General features: G+C 39.2%; 1 protein-coding gene across 7 annotated transcripts in view; it reads right to left on the bottom strand.

Annotated features, from left to right (window-relative positions):
* ERMARD (ER membrane associated RNA degradation) overlaps positions 1 to 23,323 on the bottom strand; it is a 102,348-nt gene that overhangs the window by 55,712 nt on the left and 23,313 nt on the right. For 6 of the 7 annotated variants that reach the window (XM_033937460.1, XM_033937462.1, XM_033937463.1 and 3 more), the window contains 4 exons: positions 22,252 to 22,353; positions 17,017 to 17,106; positions 9,214 to 9,311; positions 8,144 to 8,280 (listed from right to left, as the gene is read on the bottom strand). In XM_033937460.1, coding sequence (XP_033793351.1) covers positions 8,144 to 8,280; positions 9,214 to 9,311; positions 17,017 to 17,106; positions 22,252 to 22,353 — 427 coding nt within the window. The remainder of the gene's footprint in view (positions 1 to 8,143; positions 8,281 to 9,213; positions 9,312 to 17,016; positions 17,107 to 22,251; positions 22,354 to 23,323) is intronic. The other variant, XM_033937466.1, reaches the window with a different exon arrangement.

The raw sequence follows: 23,323 nt of genomic DNA, 5'->3' as shown, positions 1-23,323 counted from the left end.
TGTTAACAGGGAGCTCCAATCTCATCAAACACAAAGACTGATTCCCGAGTTCAGGCATTGTTTGCACACAGCAATGAAAACAGAAAAATTACTAATTGTCTACAGACACAACCACTTTCCTTTTTTGCAATATTTATTTCTTGAGACTTGTCTTCCACAGGTTTTTCATCTTGTCCTGCCATCCCAGGCAACATAAACAAGCCTTTCAGATTTTACCACAAACTGGATTGTGTTTACTTATCCCTCTTTATGCCAAAAATGGGGCTCTCCAACTGAAGGATTGGGTTGGTTAGAGCTAATGTTATTAGATTTGATTCATCTTTCTTGTTTTTTTTTTAAATTCTTTATTCATTTTTATATTCTTACAACAAGTGAATTTCACATAATCAAACAATTTTCATATATCACTTGTATATACATTCAAATATTCCATTCTAATATAATAAGTACCCCCCTTTTTTCCAAGAATCTTTCTCCATATAATAAATATTCCCATCCCAACCACACCCCACATATATTCCCCATGTGCTAAGATATCTGATCATTAGAGTAATTAGTCAATGGTCCCCATATTTTCTTGAAATTATGAATATTCCCTTGTTGTAACGCTATCATCTTTTCCATCTTATATATGTGACAAACTGAATTCCACCAAAATGTATAATTTAATTTTGTATAATCTTTCCAATTCTGAGTAATTTGTTGCATGGCGACCCCTGTCAATATTAATAATAACTTGTTATTATTTGCAGAAATCGGACTCTGAGTTCTCATTGCTGTACCAAATAATATAGTGTCATATGAGAGTCCAACATGATTTTCTAATAATTTATTAATTTGGGGCCAAATTAGTTTCCAGAAAGCATTTATACAGGGACAGAAAAAAATCAAATGATCTAACGTCCCAACTTCTAATCTACAATGCCAGCATCTATTGGATCTAGAGCTATCTAACTTTTGTAAACGTGTAGGGGTCCATAAAACTCGATGTAACAAAAACATCCACGTTTGACTCATAGATGCTGATTTTGTAGACCTTAATCTCCAGGACCAAAATCGTTGCCATTGAGATGCAGAAATCGTCTGTCCAATCTTAATACTCCAAATGTCCCTAAGTCCAGTTTTCTTTTTTTTATTTAAAAATCCATATACTGTAATAATTTATACCATTTTGCGGCTTGGTGTCCCAAAAAATCTGCCTGAAAGCAGAGGACCTGCAAACTTTATTGAGTATTAAGACCTTTCCATTCAGGGAACCCTACCTGAATGGCCTGCTTCAATTGCAACCATTTAAAATATTGTGTTTTATTTAATCCAAATTTATGTTGCAAATGTGAAAAACTAAGCAGTGATCCATCTGAAATAACATCATTCAATGTCCTTATACCTGCAATTATCCACTGCTTCCAGACGATCTTAAACCCACCAATCTTGATCTTGGAGTTAACCCAAATGGATTGACTTAATGATTTTGCAATTGGATCTGGTGACAAATTACTAATAAATCTCAAGGTCTTCCAAGTATCAAGTAAAATTCTATTATCTTTGTATTTCCTAGGTAGTTTTATACTAACTACATGCTCTAAATGTAATGGGAACAGGAGCCGCCATTCTAAATATAACCAATCAGGTACATTCTCCATGAGATCTGGAAGGATCCAATACATACCCTGTCTTAGAATATAGGCTTGATGGTACCTATAAAAATTTGGAAAATTTACCCCACCCTCCATAATTGTTCTTTGTAATGATGCTAAAACAATTCTGGGTCTTTTCCCAAACCAAACAAATTTTGTAAGAACCTTGTTTAACTTTTTATAAAATGACCCCTGAAAAAATATTGGTATCATACTCATTTGATAGCAAACCACAGGCAGTATCATCATTTTAATTGTTTGAACTCTTCCCCATCAAGAGAGATGTAAAGGATTCCATTGCTCACGCATTTCTGTTATCTTTCTTAATAAAAGTTTTTCATTTTCTTTCACTGTGTCATCAATTGTATTTTTTATAATAATACCTAAGTATTTTAAACCTTCATCTTTCCAAATAAATGAATATGAATCAAATAATCCTCTGGTACAATGAACATTAATTGGAAGAACTTCAGATTTACTCCAATTAATTTTATATCCAGAAAATTTCCCAAACTTTCCTAGAAGATTAAGTAAACATGGAATGGTATTTCCCGGTTCTCTTAAATACAATAATATATCATCTGCATATGCAGAAAGTTTAAATTCCCAGTTAGAGTATGGGATTCCTTTTATCCCCTTAGTTTGATTAATTGCAATTAATAAGGGTTCAAGAACAACATCAAAAAGTAAGGGGGATAATGGACAACCTTGTCTAACCCCCCTTAGCAAGTTAAATCTATCTGATAAATTATTATTAATATATATTCTTGCACCAGGAGAGCTATACAATGTCTGAATCATTTTAATAAAACCGGGGCCTATACCAAACCATTCTAAAGCTTGGTACATAAAATTCCATTCCACTCTATCAAATGCTTTTTCTGCATCAAGAGACACTAGAAAAGCTGGCTCATTAATATTTTTTGCTAAATTTAAAGAGTGAAATGCTAATCTAGTATTATTTGACGAATGCCTTTTAGCAATAAATCCTGTTTGGTGAACATCAATAATAAAAGGAAGATCTTTTGCCAATCTTAATGCTAATACTTTAGCAACCAATTTACCATCTACATTTATCAAAGAGATAGGCCTGTAGTTTGAAACCAAAGTAGGATCCCTGTTTGGTTTTGGCAAGATGATAACTACAGAATCAGCCATAGTAACTGATATATTCCCATTATTCATTTGATACTGATATAAATTTAATAGATATGGTAAAATAATATTTTGAAATGATTTATAAAATACAACAGTATATCCATCACTACCTGGAGCGGATCCAACTCTAAGAGACTTCAATGCTGTTTCTACTTCTTTCAAAGATATAGGTTCTTCTAAACTTCTTTTTATATGATCCGGAACATTTGGTCCATTAAATGACTTTAAAAAATCTATCCCATCTTGTTCTTTATTTTCATAAGTATCAGAGGAATATAGATCCTTATAAAAAAATCAAGAAACTGCATTAAAATATCCTTAGTGTTAGTGTGTGTATTGCCTTGCACATCTTTAATTGCAATAATCTTAGATTTCCTTTTTTTTTGCTTTAAGAAAATTTGCTAATAATCTACCAGCCTTATTTGAATTACCATAATACTGAACTTGCCGAGAGAACATATCCTTCATCACCATTTGAGAAGAGATCGCATTATACTTAGCTTTTACTTTTAATAATTTTTGTAATATATCATATTCCCATTTCTCAATTAATTTCTTTTCTAATACTTTAATCTCTTTTTTCAAATCAACAAATTGCTTTTTAGTTTGTTTTTTAATAAATGCTGAATATGAAATAATATTTCCTCTCATTGTTGCTTTAAAAGCATCCCATAAAATCTCAATATTTATATTATCTGAATTATTAATTTGAAAAAATTCATTCATCTTTACATTAAGATCTTCCAAAAAGTTCGAATCCGCAAGTAAGGCATTATCAAATCTCCAAATTGATTTAGAATATACTAAATCGTCATACTGAAAGTCAATCCACACACCAGCATGATCCGAAATTACTATAGGATCAATAATTGCTTTCATCACACGCTGTGCTATCTTATTAGAAGCAAATATATAGTCAATACGTGAAAAAGACTTATGGACCTGAGAACAAAAAGAAAATTCCTGATCATTAAAATGAAGAATACGCCATACATCAACTAAATCACAAGATTGTACCAAATTATCTAAACCTAACGATTTCATAATTCTACTTGGTTTCTTATCCAAAATTGGATCCATTACAGCATTAAAATCTCCAGCTACCACTAAATTAGAGGCAGCCAGTGGTAACAAAATTTGTTGAATTTGTTTAAAAAACTCCATTTGATTCGAATTAGGAGCATACAAATTAAATAAATCCAGGGTTGTATTTCCCAGAACCATTTTGACATGCACCCATCTTCCTAATGGATCAGAGTTTACTAATTGAAAATCATCACTACATTTCCTATTTACAAGAACAGCTATTCCAGCTTTTTTCCCTACAGCAGGTGCAAACAAACATTTAGACACCCAACCCCCTGATAGCTTCTTAGATTCAATCCCTGAGAGATGCGTCTCTTGAATGAAATATACATCCGCATTCTGTTTATGTAGAAAAGCTAACATTTTTTTCCTTTTAATAGGGTGATTTAGACCATTGACATTAATAGAAAAAATTTTAATATCCATCTAATTTCCTGATTAAATTTTGACGTAAATCTCTATTATACCTTTTATGATCAGACATCAGCACAACTTTAACAAATATTCTCTTTTTTATTAATAGTGTCCCACTGAAACCCTTAAATTCCCCTCCCCACCTCCCAATCCCACCCCTATCCCTCCCCCCCAACATATATTAATTGTGTAAACTTGGCAACACACATATTAGATCAGGCCATAATAAGCTCCAGAAAGATCATCTTAAATCAACTTCTAATTTAAATCATAGGAATAATTATAACATTTACCTCCTTTTTCAATTTATATATTTAAGATGTAATTTTAATCCTATTCCTCTTTAATCACCTTTTACCCTTGAATTCCACATCCCAAGTTCTACTAGAATAAAAATCTAATATTTTCCTACCAATCTTAGTTTTAGTATAACACAAATTAAAATCATTTCAATATATATAAAATTTTTGAACCTATCCCATGTTCTTTTCTAAGAATCAAATTAATCCCCCCAAAATCATCATCACCATTAGATTATCCCAAACACCTCCCTTCTATTTCTTTAATTACATTTGTAATTACACATGTAATAAATAATTTTTAAAATCATATCACATCCTTTAAATTCAAATTATATAATATCACTCTCCTTTATATATAATTTTCCAGAATCCCCTATTAATATCAACCTTAAAACTTTGTAAATTAACTGATATTATAATGATCTAAGATATTTATTCAATCTTAGCTCTCTTTTTTTTTATATATATTTTCTTTTCTTTAAAACCACCAAGCTTTATATTATTACAATGTAAAATCTCATTGAAATAATAGTACTTGTATAACTAGATAGCCAAAGTATGCAGTATGAATATTATCAGAAAAAATGAAATATTTTCCTTAATCCTCCATATCTTATTGTCCTTTCCTTTTTCCATTCCGATTAACTAGGTATTCAATTTCCAGTCCAACTTCCCTTTAGATGTTCACTTTTACCGTCCATTCCTCTTCACCCGATGGCCATATAATCATCACTTCAGCAATACACAATAGTCCAAAAAAACCTTGTCCTTAAGTTCCATAACATCCGCACTCCTCTTCACCCGATGGCATTTTCAGTTTCCTCTTTTTTTTTAATAAATCCATTCTAAATTAGTTACGCACTAATTTATTGCCATGGTAACCAACTCGCTTCCCGGAACTGCGTAGTTCTTAATAATTCAGTTCCTCTCCTAGATACTTCTGGGAAAACGAGTACTCCATGTCACACAGTCATTCCTTTGCCACAGTTCTTCATATTGATCCTTTCCATCCTCACATCCAACTTGACATCCATGCAATTCTTTTCCTTTTGATTGGCACATCAACCCAAATTGCTGAAGAATCATACCAACTTGCAATAATCTCCACCATTGCGAAGTTAAGCATACTCTCATGTCCATGTATCCTCCTTAGCATCTGTCCATCACATAAAGTGAATTCCCCAGATTCTAGTCATTAGCTTCCACTTTAGAATGTTTATTCTCGCTTTATATTCTGTTTACCAGGACCGTTAAGATGTCCATTTTGAATAACTTTGAAGTGTTCTATCTCGTTATTTTGCAGTTCAATAAACATACTTCATTTGTAATCATATCACATTCCTTCAGCTATCAAATATATCAAAAAATTAACTCTTTTCACCCTTTTTTTTTTTTCCATAGTTCAACACTATTTAATTTCTCCCTCCAGGATTATGATGACATTGGCTGTTCTTGTTCATTAATGAATTTTGTTAATTCCTCTGGTTCACTGAAAGTGAAAGATTTATTACCCACAGTAACTTTCATTATCGCCAGGTAAACTAACCCAAATTTAGCTCCCATCTCTCTCAATTGGGGTCTTAGCTCCAGAAACCTTTTCCTTTTTAATGCAGTGTTTCTTGCAAAGTCTGGCACCAGATGTATTTGAGCGTCTTGATACTTTAAACTTTTATTTTGTTGAGCCAATTGAAACACTTCTATAACCCGTTGGTGTCTTAACAGTTTAAAAATTAGTGGCCGAGGTCCCCTTTGCTTTTCTAATCTTCTCGTAGGGACTCTATGCGCCCTTTCCACTTCAACCAGAAACTTTGATTTCAACTAAAGTAATTTAGGCAATAAATTTTCTATAAAGGAGACCGCATTTCCTTTTTCCGCCCCTTCCGGTAATCCTAGCAAACGCAAGTTACTCCTCCTCTGGCGGTTTGCACAATCTTCCAGTTCTCTGGTAAGTAATTCAATTTTTTTTCTGTCCGTTCTCCCAAGGCTAACTTCTGATTCCACCTCAACCATTCTCTCTTCAATATTATGTGCCTTCAATTCCAACATTTCCATTTTTTTATTTAATGTTGAAACCTCTACCGTCAAATTATTAACCTTTTTTTCTGTATTCAATACAATCTCCTTGATCTCCTTCAACTCCCTCATTACCTCACTATCACCATTCTTGGCAACCAACTCTTGATCCGTCTTCGCTCTTTTACTACTTCCCGGTAGCAAAAAGTCATTTTTATTTTGTTTTCCCGTCGCCATCACTTCTTCTTTTTACTTATACGCTATTAACTGTTCAATTTTAACAAATTTCCTATGACTTTTAAATCTTTCAAATTCTTTCACCATGGAGCTCCTTTACTACCCGACCTTTCTCATGTGTGCCCAAGCCACGCCCCTCATTCATCTTTCTTGTTGAAAAGACCTTCCTGGAATGTATTAGACAGCATACTTCTGCACCCGGAGGACTGTAGAACCTGGATTATGCAATACTATAAATTTTATCTACCTGTCCTACCTAGAAATTGCAACCACTCAGATGCAGTATTGATTGGTGGTATGTTAAGTGTATAATAAAGTTAGCATATAAGAAAGTAAGAGCAGTCATACTGGGTCAGATCAATGGTCCATCTAGCCCAGTATCCTGTTTCCACAGTGGCCAATCCAGCTTACAAGTACCTAGCAGAAACTCTCAACAGTAGCTACATTTCATGCTAACAATCCCAGGGCAAGCAGTGGCTTCCTCCATGTCTGTCTCAAAAGCAGATTGTGGAATTTTCCTCAAGGAACCTGTCCAAACCTTTTTTAAACTAAACTAAGTTAACCAGTTCTAAAGCTTAACTATTCTTTAAGTGAAAAATTTTCTCCTATTTGTTTTAAAGGTATTTCCATGTGATTTCACTGGATTGTTCCCTAGTTTGTGTACTTTTTGAAAGAGTAAAAAAATTGATTCACTTGCACCCACATTCTACACCACTTGGGATTTTGCAGACCTCAATCTTATCTCCCCTCAGCTGTCTCTTTTCCAAGCTGAAGAACTCTAACCTCTTTAGCCTTTCCTCATAGGAAATATCATCTTCCAGAAAGGATGTATGGTTGTTATTTAATTCTTCCTAGAACAGTATTAGAAATATTTTCCTTTGTTTTGTGAAGTTTGAATCAAGCTATCTTAGCTAGCTTTACATCCATGGCAGCATATTTCAATACAACCAGTGTTGCAGCAGGAGATTAACGCACTATTGTGCATATCAAACCAGCTTTTACCCTCATTTACACAATTTTATATGGTGCAGCACAGGATACAAGAACTACTGAGGAAAGTATAGGCTGCCAAAACTCGAACTGTGTTGGTCCTTAGTCATCTGAATTTTGCGGCTTTGTTTTTTATAGTATCTTTGATAAAGTGATTTAATTTTGAACTTCTGCTCTCATCCTGGTAATTTGTGACTTTTCCAATCTTTGCATGTTTGGTTTGATTTTTGTGGTTCGCTACCCCTTTGTTAAATTTTTGAGTGATATAGCAAACAAACAGGAAGACATCTCACTCTACAGACCTACCTGGAAACACGCTCAACTCCTTTAAGTTATTAAAAGTCACATAGGGTCGATGGGCCAATGTAATATTCATTTCCGAAAGGTAAGTCTTCAATAACTGCCCTAGTCCTGCAGTTAACAACAGAAGCATAGAGCAGTACCTGACAAAAAAAAATTATGCAGAACTATTTTAAAATTAAGACCCATTATAATATATATATATATATATATATATATATATATATATATATATATACACACACACACACACACAGTCAAACCTCGGTTTGCGAGTAATGTGGTTTGCGAGTGTTTTGCAAAATGAGCAAAACACTCCAGCAAACTATAACTCACAAACCGAGCATTGACTCAATTTGTGAGCCCCCACTTGACCCTACTCCACCCCCAGGAACCGGCTTCGTTGCTCCCCCAAGGCACCAGTGCTGCTCCTGCCCTTCGCGATCGTCTCCTCCCACCCACCCCCCACTGACCGGCCCTGTCCTTACCCGTGCGCCACTGGTATTAGAAAGTGCCTGCCGGCAGTTTTCTGCTGGGCTGCTTCTGGGCCTTGAGCATCTGTGCATGCTCAAGGCCTTCTGGCTCTCACCCTCTCTGAGATTCTCATGAGATCTCGAGTCTCCCTCCTTCTTCCCCCCCACCCTGGACAGTGATGACCCAACCCCCTCCTGTACCCAGTGGCAGGACCCCCAGGCCCACTGTGCTTCCATGGTGGTCTAGGGGGGACATTGGGGCAGAAGCAATTCTTACTCGCTCCTGCCTGTACTCTCACCATGGAGTGGAGGATACAAGACAAACCAGGGGAGGGTGTGAAGTACTAGAGGACGTGCTTTTTTAAAAGTGCCTATCTAATAAATACCAATTTGATTGTTGTTTTTTGGGAGGGGGGTTGCACACTGGGCATGTTTTATTGGAGTTTATTAATTAAATAAAATCAGAAGCTCTATGTATAAGTCATCTAGAATCACATAAAAAGGTATCACCTACAAATTGTCTGAATTTTAGTGGTATAATGCAGGAACCAGACTTTTTCCAGATAATGAAGAAATGGTAAAAACATGGAGTGCCTTCCTTACTTTGTGGGAATTTCCTGAGGTGATGCAAAACCATGCCATAAGATATTGCGAAGATTTAGACTTCTGGGAGATCCAAGAAACACTTTCAGCACATCCATCTAGTTCAGAGAGAAAAATCAGAGTATGCTCTAATTACCCATAACTGCACTGGAAATTGAGTGTCAGCTGATGGTCAGCTTCCACCAAACTTGCTTCCTATGTTAAGTCTTCAGTATCTTAAAAACAATTCAAATCAATTTAAAAGCATTTTGACATATGGAAGGTGTAAAATATGCAGATGCACATTCTTCTATTTGTATCTCTTTCACATACACATTGAGGGCCATTTTCGAAAAGGACGTCTAAGTCTGACCTGGATATTTCCTGCAAAACATCCAAATCAAAAGAACAGAAACATCCATTTTCAAAAGCCAACCTTCTAGACCAGTGGTTCCCAACCCTGTCCTGGAGGACCACCAGCCAGTCAGGTTTTCAGGCTAGCCCTAATAAATACGCATGAGGCAGATTTGAATGCTTGTCACCTCCATTATATGTAAATCTTTCTCATACATATTCATTAGGGCTAGCCTGAAAACCTGACTGGGTGGTGTTGGGAACCACTGTGTTACTCGTCCAAAAAATATATATATATTTTGAAAATCATCTACTTGGATGTTTTAGCCAACAGGATGTCCATCCCTTAGGATGCCTAACTTTATCCCCATTTTTGACCACAGAAACATCCAGACCATTTGGACATAGGAGTGGTCATTATGATGGACTGACCACATAGACATGCCAACAGAGCAGTAAAACACCTTAAAGCAGGGGTGCTCAATCTTTTGGCTTCCCTGGGCTGCACTGGAAGAAGAAAATTTGTCTGGGGTCGCACAAACACTAACACTAGCTGATGAGCAGAAAAAAAGGTCAAGAAGGTCCCAAATTTGCAATCACTAATATAGGAGATGTATGTATCTAATAATAAACCTTCATTAAAGGGACACTGTGGAGAGGAATCCAAAAAAGCAGTACTACTTACCCTGAGAGATCCTCCAAATGCGCCGCTGACAGTGGAAACCTGGTTCTCCCATTCACTTCTATTACACCTACAGTGAGCCTCTTCAGAGGTGAGCCTCATCAGAGCGGGGATGCTGAAGCAGTTGTCAGCAGCACACTTGGAGGATCGCTCAGTCAGGGTAAGTATTACTGCTTTTTTGGGGTTCCTCTCCACAGTGTCCCTTTAAAATCATCTTAGATATTTTTTACTTTTTTTTTTAAGTAACATCTCTTTTAAAAATAGATTTAACATACATAACTGAGGTCATTTATAATAAAAAGTCATTTCATAATAAAAAAATCTCCTGCAGTTGATTGTGATTTGTGATGGGGCAGTTCTGCGGATGAGGGGTAGATATTTTTTCCGCGAGATTAAGGGCTCCTTCTATCAAGCCGCACTAGCGGGGTTAACGCGCGTGACTTTTCATCACGCGTTAACCCCCGCGCTGGCCTAAAAACTACCGCCTTTGTAAAAGGAGCCCTAAGATTTTTATTTATTCTTTTACAAATTTGTAAATAAACAACAGCCTACTAGATATTCAGTAACACTAGAGCCATCATCATGCTGACCTTCAGCATTTTAATGAATATCTCATTGAAAAAAAATCTACTCCTCACCTGTATAACTGTCTTATCACAAATCACAATCAGCTGCAAGAGGTTTTTTTTTGGGTTTTTTTTAATTATAAATGACTTTTTTGCACTTTATTGGGTGTTTGGTTCACCAAGGCTCTCCAAACTCAGCCCTCACACCCTCTTAAAATCTTAATAAATTACCCTGGCCTAATAGGCCACACACCACAGGCCGCATAAGCGCAGTACAGGCAGTCCCCGGGTTAAGAATGTGTTCCAGTTTTTAAACTGTTCTTAAATTGGATTATGTAACTCAGATCCTAGTATTCTTCCCACCTTCTCCACCTCCTTGAGGCCCCTCTTGCATCCTTTTCCATCTATCCTACTGTTCCCTCTCCACCACCACATCCATTACTCGTTCTAATCTCTCACTTCCCCTTGCTTCTCTACCTCACTCCTCTCTCACTACCATGTCCAATAATTCTCTCTCCCTCCCTATGCCCAACAATTCACTTCTTTCTTTATTTCCCCATTTGCCCCATCTCTCTTTCCCTCTCTCAGACACCCAATTTTCCCTTTCTATTCTCTCCCTCACACCCTCCATTCTTCCATCCTATGGCTCATGCTCCCCTCCCTCCTTCCTTTCATTCTGTGTCCCAAGTTCATCCCCCTCCCTTCCATCATTTGTCCAAAGTTTGTACTCCCTCCCTTTCGAGTTCTGACACACACTTCTCCCTCCCTCCAATCTGTGCCTCAAGTACGTGCTTCCCTCTGGCGGGTGTTTACCTTGTGGCTGGCTCCCTCCTCCTCACTGCCACAATATTTTCTCTGCACAAAGCCAAGGACGGCGGCTCCTATGCACAAGCCGCAGCTGAGCCTGAAGTCTTCTCTTCAATAAGAAGGGGGAGCCCCAGTTGTCCAAAAGGATCTCTTTTTTTGCCCAACATACCCAGCTTTCTCATAAATTGATGGGGGCCTCAAGAAGGAAGGTGAAACACCTCATACTTATCCAACAATAATCCTGCCACCAAGAGTGGCAGGGAGCAGTGAAACAGATCTTCCGCAAATTGCAGAAGTCCACTCCAAAAATGCTTAACTTTCAGGCAGGACCAAAACGCATGGAAGAAAGAAAGAAAGAATGTGCTTTCTGGGAACATTTTTGACAATCCAAAGAAACAGCATAGCCTGAATGGTAGAGCTGCACCTGTGTAAAATATGCTTGATGTATAGTTTGAAATTGGCATTCTCGGAGGTCAGCACTTACAGAAATCCCCAGAATCCACTTAATTAAAGCTAAACGGTCTACAGATTCAAGAGGTATCCCCAAATCCCGGCTCTAGCGGGATCGCAATGCATCTCTGTCCGCCTGCCCCAGCAGTCATTGGAAACCCTTATACAATCCAGAAACCGTAAAACCATCTCCAAATACAGTTCCAGAAAGTCTTGTAATTTAACTTCAAATCGGAAATTGTAAATCAGCACGTGGCAGGGACTCAACATAGAAATCTCCCACTACTAAGTTACATTGCTACCTGAGGGCAGCCCATGAAGTCAGAGAGCCATCCTCATACAGCACATGGGAACTGTTGTGAATATGTAAAGCATGGACAACACTATTACCTCGACAGCATCAATGGGAAAATGGGATGAGTTAAGTAACTTGCCCAGAGACACAAGGAGCTGCAGTAGGAATCGAACTAGATTCTCCTGGTTCTTGGGTCTTTGAACTGACCATTAGACTTGAGATATTTACACTTTTCCATTGCTCTAGCTCAATCCAAACATTTTTTTTAAAAAGGAAGTAACTGGCTGTATAAATTCCCTGAGCAAGCTGTTAAATGTACTCTTAAATATTTGGCAGGCACTCTAGCTTACTGGAAGGGATAATAGCTGCTTAAATGCCTCTGAAGCCTTAAAAGCCTCTGAAGCTTTTCATGCGAAGTACCAAATGTCATCCAGGCGGCACTCTGATTATTACAAATGTAGGTGGACTTGATAGCTGCCTTGATCCACCTAGCAATGAAGGCTTTGGAAACCACCTGACCCTTCCAAGGGCTATGGAAAAGAAAGATTATCAGAGAGATGAAATTCAATCTCCTTCAGTAGTGCAGCAACGCCCTGTGGATGTCCAGCTTGTACAGTCTCCAGGCCAAGGCTATGGAACCCTTGTCCATGAAGGAAGGCAAACATACTTTCTGGTTTGCATAGAACAGAGAAATCACCTTAGAAAGAAAGGAGGGAACCTTGTGAATGGACACAAAATCCATAAGAAAGGTACAGATCCCCGCAAGACGGAGTCTGCGGCTCCAACATTCTTTGGGCTGAGGCAATTGTTAACAAAAAACTCCATCTTCAATTTGAGGTCCTTAATTGAAGGTCACAATCAACAGCTCAAAAGGAGTACCGAACAACACTTAACCAAATTCTGATACCATGAGGGAAAGGAGGGCCTAACCGAAGGGTGCACATGCACAACTCCCTTCAAAAACTGGTCCATATCCCCATGCGCAACCAGTAAGAGGTCCAGAATCTTGTCTTGAAAGCTGGAGAGCAGTCACCTGCTCCAGACCTTATTGCAAAAAGACAAGGATGGTAGGAACCTTTGTCCTCCAGGGGTACAGTGACCATTCAGCATACCAGCTCTCAAATACCTTCCATATCTGCATATAGATCAGGGATGTAGAGAATGATGCGGAAACAAATTTTTCCCATCCCTCAGAACTCATTTTCCTGTCCAGGCCCCGTTCCTGCAAGCTCTGTCCTCATCTGCACAAGCCTCAAACACTTTAAAAGCATAAGTGTTCGAGGCTTGTGCAGTTAAGGCAGAGCTTACAGGAATGGGGCAGGGACAGCAACAAAACTCACGGGGACGGGATGGGGAAATTGAGTTCCTGCGGGGATGGGGAAAAATTTGTCCCATGTCAGTCTCTAATGTAGAGGATTGTGGGACTGGGACAATGTAGAAATAATAGCAGGCAAACACCCCCATTAAGCGCCTCTTCTCAAGGGTAAGCTAGAATGGATTTGGGGGTCTTCCGTTTCCTGTCATAGGACACTGTGGCTTCTGGCAGGAGAAACAGATTGGCCACCACCTGCTGCACCAGGTCTGTTTACTACAGTTGATGGGGCGAGTCCAGAGCCACTAAAAACACTAGGTACAATCCTACAGACAGCCTATTAAGGGCCATAGCAGAGAAACATACCGAGATTCCTCCAGCAGTCAGGGCTGCACCAGGGCACCTAAACCCTGGAAGACCTGCTCTCTTCTGTGGCTGAAAATAAAATACAGTCAAACCTCGGTTTGCGAGTAACCCGGTTTGCGAGTGTTTTGCAAAACGAGCAAAACATTCTCGCAAAACTTGTCTCGCAAACCGAGTGTTGACTCGATTTGCGAGCCCCCCTCCCCGAGAACCGGCATCGCTCCCCCCACGCTTGCAAAGGCCCCCCCCTCGAACCAGCACCCCCTCAAACAACTTGAACTTACCCCTCCGTCTGGCACTGGCATGCAGCCCGCAGGATGTGCTGGTGCCACTTGAAGAACTTCCTACCTCTGCCGGGCCTTGAGCATGCATCTGCGCATGCTCAAGGCCTTCTAATTCCCCCTCTCGCCGAGAATCTTGGTGAAAGGGAGAATTAGAAGGCCTTGAGCATGCGCAGATGCATGCTCAAGGCCCAGCAGAGGCAGGAAGTTCTTCAAGCGGCACCGGCACATCCTGTGGGCTGCGTGCCGGTGCCAGACGGGGGGGGGGGGGGTAAGTTCAAGTTGTTCGGGCGGGGGGTGCTGGTTCGCGTGGGGGGGGCACATATCAAAGCAAGTTTCCATTATTTCCTATGGGGAAACTCGCTTTGATATATGAGTATTTTGGTTTACGAGCATACTTCTGGAATAAATTATGCTTGTAAACCAAGGTTCCACTGTACAGTACTCTGCTTTTAACAATGGAGCTTGTCACCATCAGGTAGAACACCTAAAGGCTTCATTAGTCCTGAACAGGCTGAAAGGCCACCGGCCCAAGCTTCCATTCCCCCGGATCCAAAATAGAGCAGCTGAGGAAGTCCACCTCAACATTGTCCTAGCCTGCTTTATGAATCACCAAAATGGCTTGCAGATGATAGTCACCTCCAGTGCCACTGCCTGTCACCTCATGCCGCTTTGCTTGTTGATGTAGGCTACTGCAGTCATTATCTAGTATCGCTCAAAGCAGGGGAAGAACTCTAGCAAGGTCATGTACAACTTGAGTCTCCAGGTGGTTTATGGACCAAGAAACCTCTCCAGAGGACACAAAATCCTTTGTACCACCCAACCCAGGTAGTGGGTGCCCCATTATTGTTCAGATAGGCTAGGGAAAATCCAGCGCTTGTATCTAAAATAAGAAGTGTAAAATCTGTTTTATTCTTTGTTATGCCTATGGCCAGGGGCCATATGCTGGAACTCAGCATACTACGTGACATGTCTCCTCAAGTCTGCTTATTTGCTATCATCCTAACCCATGTGAACTTTGTTACCAAGAGCATACTGTGGGTGCTGTTTCCTGTCTGTCCTTGACCTGGCTAAACCCATCAGCCGGGTGCACCCATCTGCTGGACTGCTGTCCTCAACCTTGTTTACCCTGAGACAACTTACTTCAGCATCTTGGTGTGTGTACTGTGATAAGAGCCCACCTGTGTGTAACAACTTAAGCATCTTGGTGTGTGTAAGGAATAAAGGTCAAACAGCAGTTAACCTCCCAGCTGGAAGATAAGAGGGACACGTGCTGTTTTTTGCAGAGACAGCAATGAGACAGGGCAAAGGTAGTGTGGGAAAAAAAGGTATATAAGAAACACTGGGAAAGTACCAAAATGGATCTTGCTGCAGCCTTGGGAGCTGTGTCTGTATCTTTCCCTTGATCGCCCTAGATTCCCCAATCAGTATTGGAGAGGAACCTGGCAGGCATGGTGTAGTATTCTATTTGGTGTATATAGATATTTTCTGCTTCTATCTTGTATATGCTCTGATGTTTATCTGCATTATTTGGTATTATCTGATGTTTATGAAAAAAACAAAACATATTACTCTGAAGCTTTGTTGGAAGTGACTTCTACATACCCTTGTTAGATAAATATGTGGCAGTATACTCTCTTGGGATCTTACCAGATATTTGTGACCTGAATTGGTTACTGTTGGAAACAGAATACTGGGCTTGATGGACCTTCAGTTTGTCCCAGTAGGGCAAAGCTGATGTTCTTATGAGGAGACTCACATTGGTAGTCATCACCACCCACTTTGGTGAGTCCAGCAAGACTCCCTGAAGGAGATGACTAGGCCAGACTGGACCTGGCCCTGGTTGAAGCAATTGACAACTGCACTCCTGAGAGACCACAGCCCTATGAGAGAAGAGGAATATTGAAGAGGGCCATATGTGCACCCAGGTATAAGATACTACCTCCAGAGTTGCTGCCATGGAGCCCAAGAGCTGCAGATAATCCCACACTCTCAGGACTGGCAGATCACATTGCATGCACTTCTGGGTGTGCATCTTGGCAGCCCGGTCCTCCAGAAGGGAAACAATCCCCCACGCCATGTCGAATCGAACTCTCAGGTCCTTTAGAACTTGGCTAGGAACAAGGTGACTCTTGAGGTGATTCAATACCTAACCAAGGGAAACTACAGAAGGGACATGATCTGAAGAGTCATCAAGTTGGCCTCCAATCTCTATTTTTTTCTAAATTTATAACCCATCCCTCTCTGAAAGGTCATAGGGCAGTATTCTATCAGTACAAAATATTTACAAATTCCACATAATAAAATACAGCTCCAATTTAATAAAACTTATACCCCAAAATGACAAGAAATCCCTGCAAAGGCTATTTAAAAAAATATAGGTTTTGAATATTTGAAGGAGACAGGTCCACTGATCAGTTGTGTGAGATCTATTAACACCTTTTTAGGCCCAAGAATGAAAAAAAAGGTTTCCTGACTGGCCTCATTGTACCCTAATGTAGTGTTTCTCAATTCGGTCCTTGCCAGTTAGGTTTTCAAGATATCCACAATGAATATGCATGAAAGAAGTTTGAATATAATGGAGGCAGTGTATGCAAATCAAGTTTATACAAATTCAATGTTGATATCCTGAAAACTTGACTGGCAAGGGGGTATTCCAGGACCGAGTTGAGAAACACTGCCCTAATGTACCCATTGCAGAGCAGTAAACTCACCACAGATTGCCCGAAGACTGTAGCCAGCTCCAATGATGCTAGCAAGTCTCTTAGAAGAAAGGGGCATACTTTGCCAACTAGCAAATATACCTAAAATAAAAGCAGAGTTTGAAATTACAACATGTTGCTGCACCCTATACTGTCTTGTTTTTGTAAATTCTTTGAACAAAAGCTTAAATAAAAAAGGAATGGGATACAAAAATATATATTCTCTTCCTATAAACAACAAATATACTGGGAGATCACCATCAAGAATGAATGCCAAACAAACAATAATAGTGAATGTTTACATCAATAAATTAATTAAATTATGGTGATGGGTCCTCATTTTACACAACTCACAATCAGGACCAGCCTATAATATGAAGTTGAGAGAGTGTAACCCAATAGGAGGAGAATATATATTTTTGTTTTTGTAAATGCCAGAGTAAGAAAACCTATTACTAGACAGAAGATGAAGGAAGAGGGTGAAGAAGGGGATCAAGAAGTGGGGGAAAAGAGGAGGAGGAGAAGAAATTGGAGAAGGAGAAAAAAAAGGTAAAAGAACGGATTTTAAAGAGCATATAGTGGAAAACAAAAAGAGAGGAAATGCAGGGGTCGCAGGAAAGAGAAAAAGGGGAAGGATATGTTACAGGGCAGAGGGTGGAGGAAGAAAGAAAAAACAAACAGAGAAGTTGTTGCAGAGTGGGCACGGTAAAGAGGAAAGGAGGGAAGTGAAATGATTGGGGTGGATAAAGAGGAATCAGGGAGTACCAGTAACCAAACTGCTCTTCTACTGTTAAACAATTATATAGTACTACACAGAAGGGACATTTCCTTGTCAGTGGAGGGCTGATGGACAGTAAGGATAAAATATTCATCTTGAAGTGTAGCCAGAATTTTAAAAAAATGTAAATATTTATCTATTTACATTCTAATGGAGTATCACAAAATGAGTCCTCATGCTGATTACTTCAATGCTATGATACTGCTCTATATACACATTCAGTTGGGCAGATTAACAAACCCCTGGTAAAGATGACCGATGAAAAGCAATGGCAAATCACCTTGCTAAGAGTCTGCCAAAAAATCATCATACAAATGGCAGCTCCCCCAAAAATTATTTAGTTGTGTCTTAGTAGTTACATAGAGAGGTCTACCTTTACCTTTCATTATAACAGTACAATTTTAAAATCCATTAATGTGCAAGATACAGCTTGGTTAATATAAGGAAATGGTTCCTTTTAAAAAACTGTCTGGACTATGACCTGGAAGCACTAAAGATACCAACTGTATCGCTGTTGACCGATTCCGGACGAGTGAGCAATTGACAGCTGCGCAGAGCCCTAACATCAGTGACAGGGGAAGTAGCCTCCTGTCACTGCTGTTAGGGCTTCTTTATTTTTAATGGCACAGATGTTGTGCATGTGTTGCACACGAACAACCTGCCCCATTAAAAAAACAGAAAAAAAGCCCCCTGCGCTGATGACTTTCCCCAACGACCCCCCCCCACCCCGAACTGGCACTGCAACACCCCCTCCCCAACAGCAGCAAAAAATGGCAGGAGGGATGCCTACTCCCTCCTACCTGGCTGAATACCCCGAACCATATCCCAGTCTTGGACACCCCCCATGCCATCAAACCCCCCCACAAACAGCCATCCCCTACCCTACCCCCTTCTTCTGGAAAAAAAAGGCAGGAGGAATTCCTGGTCCCATCGGTGATGGGAGACTTTTTTCTTTTGCATGTATAACACACGCTAAATATCTGTGCCATTGGAAAAAACCAGGCAGACCTATCAGTTTTTCCGATAGCTAAAACCCTTTTTTTTTTTGAATAGCCAAGGGATTTTAGTGTTTCGATTGCTTGGCTACTTTGCATAGCCAGATCAGAAAATGGGTGATCAAGGGGAAAAACACACAGTGGGCTGTTTTGTGCATCGGGTCGGTAAAAGCAATCGTCGCTAAAGCTGTGAAAACAGGTTTAGTGACTATCGCTAACTTTAGTGCATCTAACCTATATGCAAGTAAAAGTATAAGCAGGGCAGGATTAATCCTTTGTTAAGCCCTAAGCACACAAGTACACTGGGCTCCCTGGCTCCATCCCTCCCATAGGAGTTATTCATCTATGCTCGCAAGCATATTGCAGAAGGCAATAAATGGTGGGGCCGTAATGATATTTCCTATGAATGATATTTCCTATGAATTTCAAAAGAAACTCCCTTAAGCATAATTCAAATACTACAGTGAGCATCAGTAGTTAAATTTGAGAGACTAAGATCACACTCCACATGTCTTGGCTTAGAAGTGAAATTCACTATCACTACTGTCTAGGTATGCACAAAATTAAGAAATAACACTGCTAATTTCAATAATAGGATAACTGACAAGCTATCAAAACATATTGTAAAACTATTTAAATCAACAATCTTCTCTATACTTGAACACCAACTAGACACCAGTAACATTAATATCCTTTTGGAACTTCAAAAACTTCGCTTTAATTATAACTCAATTTTACGGAATAACGCGGCTCATTCTGTCTTCATTGCAGATGCTAATTACTACGCTGAGAACAACAAATCAGGTCATCTTCTAGCAACCTACTTGCAGAAGAAAAGCGAAAAAAAAATATCAATCGATAAAACTTATTACTTCTTTAGGGGATATCATTGCCACAACCACTGAGATCTTAAATGAATTTTAAAAATACTATGGAAATTTATACTCCTCGGAGTTGGATGACAACACAACCTTGCACACCTTTCTAGATGAAATTGACCTTCCACTATTACCCATTGAGGATCAAGACCAACTTTCCTCATCTAATACGCAAAGTGAGATCCTAGATTCAATTTCTGAAATGGCAAAAAACAAATCACCTGGTCCGGATAAATTCACAGTCAAGTTTTATCAGGCTTTCCAAAATACATTAGTACTATACATGCAACAATTTTTTGCTCATTTGATAATGCAAGGATCCGCTTCTGGAACGTTTACAGAAGCAACCATCATTGCAGGGAAGGATCCTTTGCACGTTACTAACTACAGGCCGCTATCTATGATTAACATGGATGCTAAAATATTTGCCAAGATACTTGCAACCAGACTAAAACGCGTTCTCTCACATTTGATCACTACGGATCAAACTGGATTTATCAATGGCAGGCACTCCTTCAATAATACCTGTACTCTACTGAACATAATTGCAGCATGCCAATTCTCTGGTTGTAGACTTGTACTTCTAGGATTAGATGCTGAAAAAGCATTTGATAAGGTTGAATGGCCTTTTATCTTTGCTACTCTAAGCAAGTTTGATATTCCTACACAAATTTACTAATATGATTTCTATATTATATTCTGAGTTGACCCAACTACACGAATATCTATTAGGAAAGATGCCAGACCTCCGGGGGAGAGAAGGGAAATGGAAGGGGAGGACAGAGATAGAAGATGGATGATTAGCACGGAGAAAGAAGAAAGAAGGAGACCCTGACAAGCAAGTTATCAAAAGACAACCAGAGCCTGGGACCAACAAGATTTGAATAATGACCATGCTGATTCATGCTAAATTAGAGAAACTAGAGAATTCTATAACAGCTAAAAACCTTCGTTTATTAAATTTTCCTATTACACATTACTTGTCTTCGTTAGAACTCTTGAAAATGAACTTGAGGGACATATTACATTATACTGAAGTGGATACCCTTGAATTAGATAACCTCTATTACATTTCAAGAGCTTCTAAAGAAATAGCTGGAGAAGGTGAAATGGATAAACTTGTTTCACCTGATAGTTTGAATGTATCACAGTTAATCGAATCTTCCAAAGATATAATAAATAAACAAGCAACTCTTCTTGCGGTCTTCAAAACAGAGTTGGAAAAACAAGCTATTTTGAAATTATATTTCTTGAAAAAACAAGACCTGTTTTGTGGACAACGTGTGACAATTTTTCCGGATGTCTCTAGACATACCTAGTTTAAAAGGAAGCAATTTCTCCAACTGAAGCCTAAGGTTTTGGCGGTTGGAGCTACCTTCTTTTAAAAATTTCCATGCAAGTGCCTGATCTCGTATGGAAGTGATAAATATATTTTTTTTGATCCAGCCCAGTTACAAGATTTTATTAAAGAAAAACTTTTGCTGAAAGTTTAATTTCTATTATTGACAATTTTATATTAGGAGGGTGTATGATTTATATAGTATAGCCAACCATGCCTGCCTACGATGATAGATAGATAGATGATAGATAGATAGATTTAATTTCCTATTTAAAATACTGGTGACCATTATAATGTGGACTATATCATGGTTGATTAATTACCTTTTTATGTTACAATGTATTTTATATACAGAATTTTGTGGATATTTGTTATTCATGTAATGAATAATCAAATAAAGAATTAAAGAATAACAACAAAAAAAAGATTACAATATGTCAGATATAAAATATGTATCCTGCCAGAGCTGACGTTAGGCTCCGCAAACGTGAATTGGGATTTAACAGAGAGAGGAAAAGTCTTTTTTGTTTATTTACACCACAGTACCAGTGTGGTTAGGAGAAGGCAAAGGGGGTGAAGAGGCTATAAAATAAACCCACCAGGATGTTTGAAAAAGTTGGGCAGGAAAATAGAAACAAAAAATTGATTCAATAGGCTGAATAGAATCTAATTTTTTTCCCCTGAATCGGGCAGGACTAGTAGACACATCTAATGGTAGGCATCCAGCTCCAAGGTATCCAACCAGCCAGCCCCCATCACCTTTTTTTTCCATCCCGGCTCCCAGCGCAATTTCTAAACTCCTGCTTCGGTTCCTCTGCTCTCTTCCAGTAGCGGCAGATGAGGCAGGCATACACTTTTTGCATGTCTGCTTGGTCCCGCACTACACTCCGAATGGCTGCCATCAGTTCTCACCCCAAGGCAGCCAGCCAGCCAACCCCCAGCTAGCTTCCCCATACCTTTTTTTTTCATCCCTGCTCCCAGCGCACTTTCCGCGCTCTTTCCTCATTTCCCCTGCTCTCTTCCGGCAGCGAGGCAGGAGCGCGGAAAGTGCGCTGGGAGCCGGATGGGAAAAAGAAGGTACAGGGGTTTTGGGTTTTTGGGGGGTATATTCCTTAAGATGCACCCTTATTTCCACCCCCTTTTTGGGGGTGGAAAAATGTGTTTTATGGAGTGAAAAATATTGGATTAAAATTTTCCCAAGTTGTTAAGTGCTAGAGATGTCTAAACCACAATTCTGGACATATTCTTAGTACTTACATTACCCAAGGCTCGCTCCACACATGACATTAACTTCATTAAGCCAAGTGCAATTGCTACAGTTTGTAAATTCTTCAGTATGTCAAAAGTTTCAATATATACCTAAAGAAAATATAAAAGAAAAGAGTAGCGATTACATACAAATTACAGTCAACTTAATTATGTTCTTACATTTGTAACTTGCAAAATCCTCATATCAGAGAAATATCAATTTTAAAAAGCAAAAACACAGCATAAAAACTATTACAAATAAAACAATATGTGACAGATAATAGAAAACCAAATAAACAGAGAAAATAAATCACATTAAACAACAATATCCAACTCAGTTAAAATGAGAACCACCATGCTTGGAGTATATATCACAAATGAGGCAATTTTATAACTTGGTGCTTAGATTCCATTACTACCTTTACGAAAACATTCCCGTGCTGGCCATCTCCTCCCTTACCAGGCTTATAAATTCTGCTTTACTATCGGGCCTGTTCTCCACAGAAATGGAACACATTGCCTTGTCCCCTCTTCTGAAAAAAGCCGATCTCGACCCTTCCTTACCATCTAACTACCGCCCAATAGCAAATATCCCTCTCCTAACTAAACTGCTAGAGGCCATAGTCGCCACCCAGCTCTCTTCTTACCTATAGAGATTCTCCATTGTCCATCCCTACCAATATAGAAACATAGAAACATAGAAAGATGACGGCAGAAAAGGGCTACAGCCCATCAAGTCTGCCCACTCTACTGACCCACCCAATTTAGTCTGTGTGCTAATGACCCAATTCTTTAACTTGATCTTCGTAGTGATCCTACGTAGGTGTCCCATTTATTCTTAAAGTCAGGTACGCTGGTGGCCTCAACCACTTGCACCGGAAGCTTGTTCCAGCGATCTATCACTCTTTCCGTGAAGAAGTACTCCATCCCTACCAATATGGCTTCAGCACTGAATCTCTCCTAGTTTCCCTAATTTCTAAGGTGCAACAACTACATTCTCGTAACAAATTCGCTGTCCTATTACAATTTGATCTCTCTGTAGCTTTCGATGTCATCCACCACGACATACTACTTTATCAAC

This window comes from Geotrypetes seraphini, chromosome 3 (assembly GCF_902459505.1).
Source record: "Geotrypetes seraphini chromosome 3, aGeoSer1.1, whole genome shotgun sequence".
Classification (NCBI taxonomy): domain Eukaryota; kingdom Metazoa; phylum Chordata; class Amphibia; order Gymnophiona; family Dermophiidae; genus Geotrypetes; species Geotrypetes seraphini.
The sequence above is the reverse complement of the archived record's forward strand: the minus strand, read 5'-3'. Positions and strand labels throughout refer to the sequence as shown.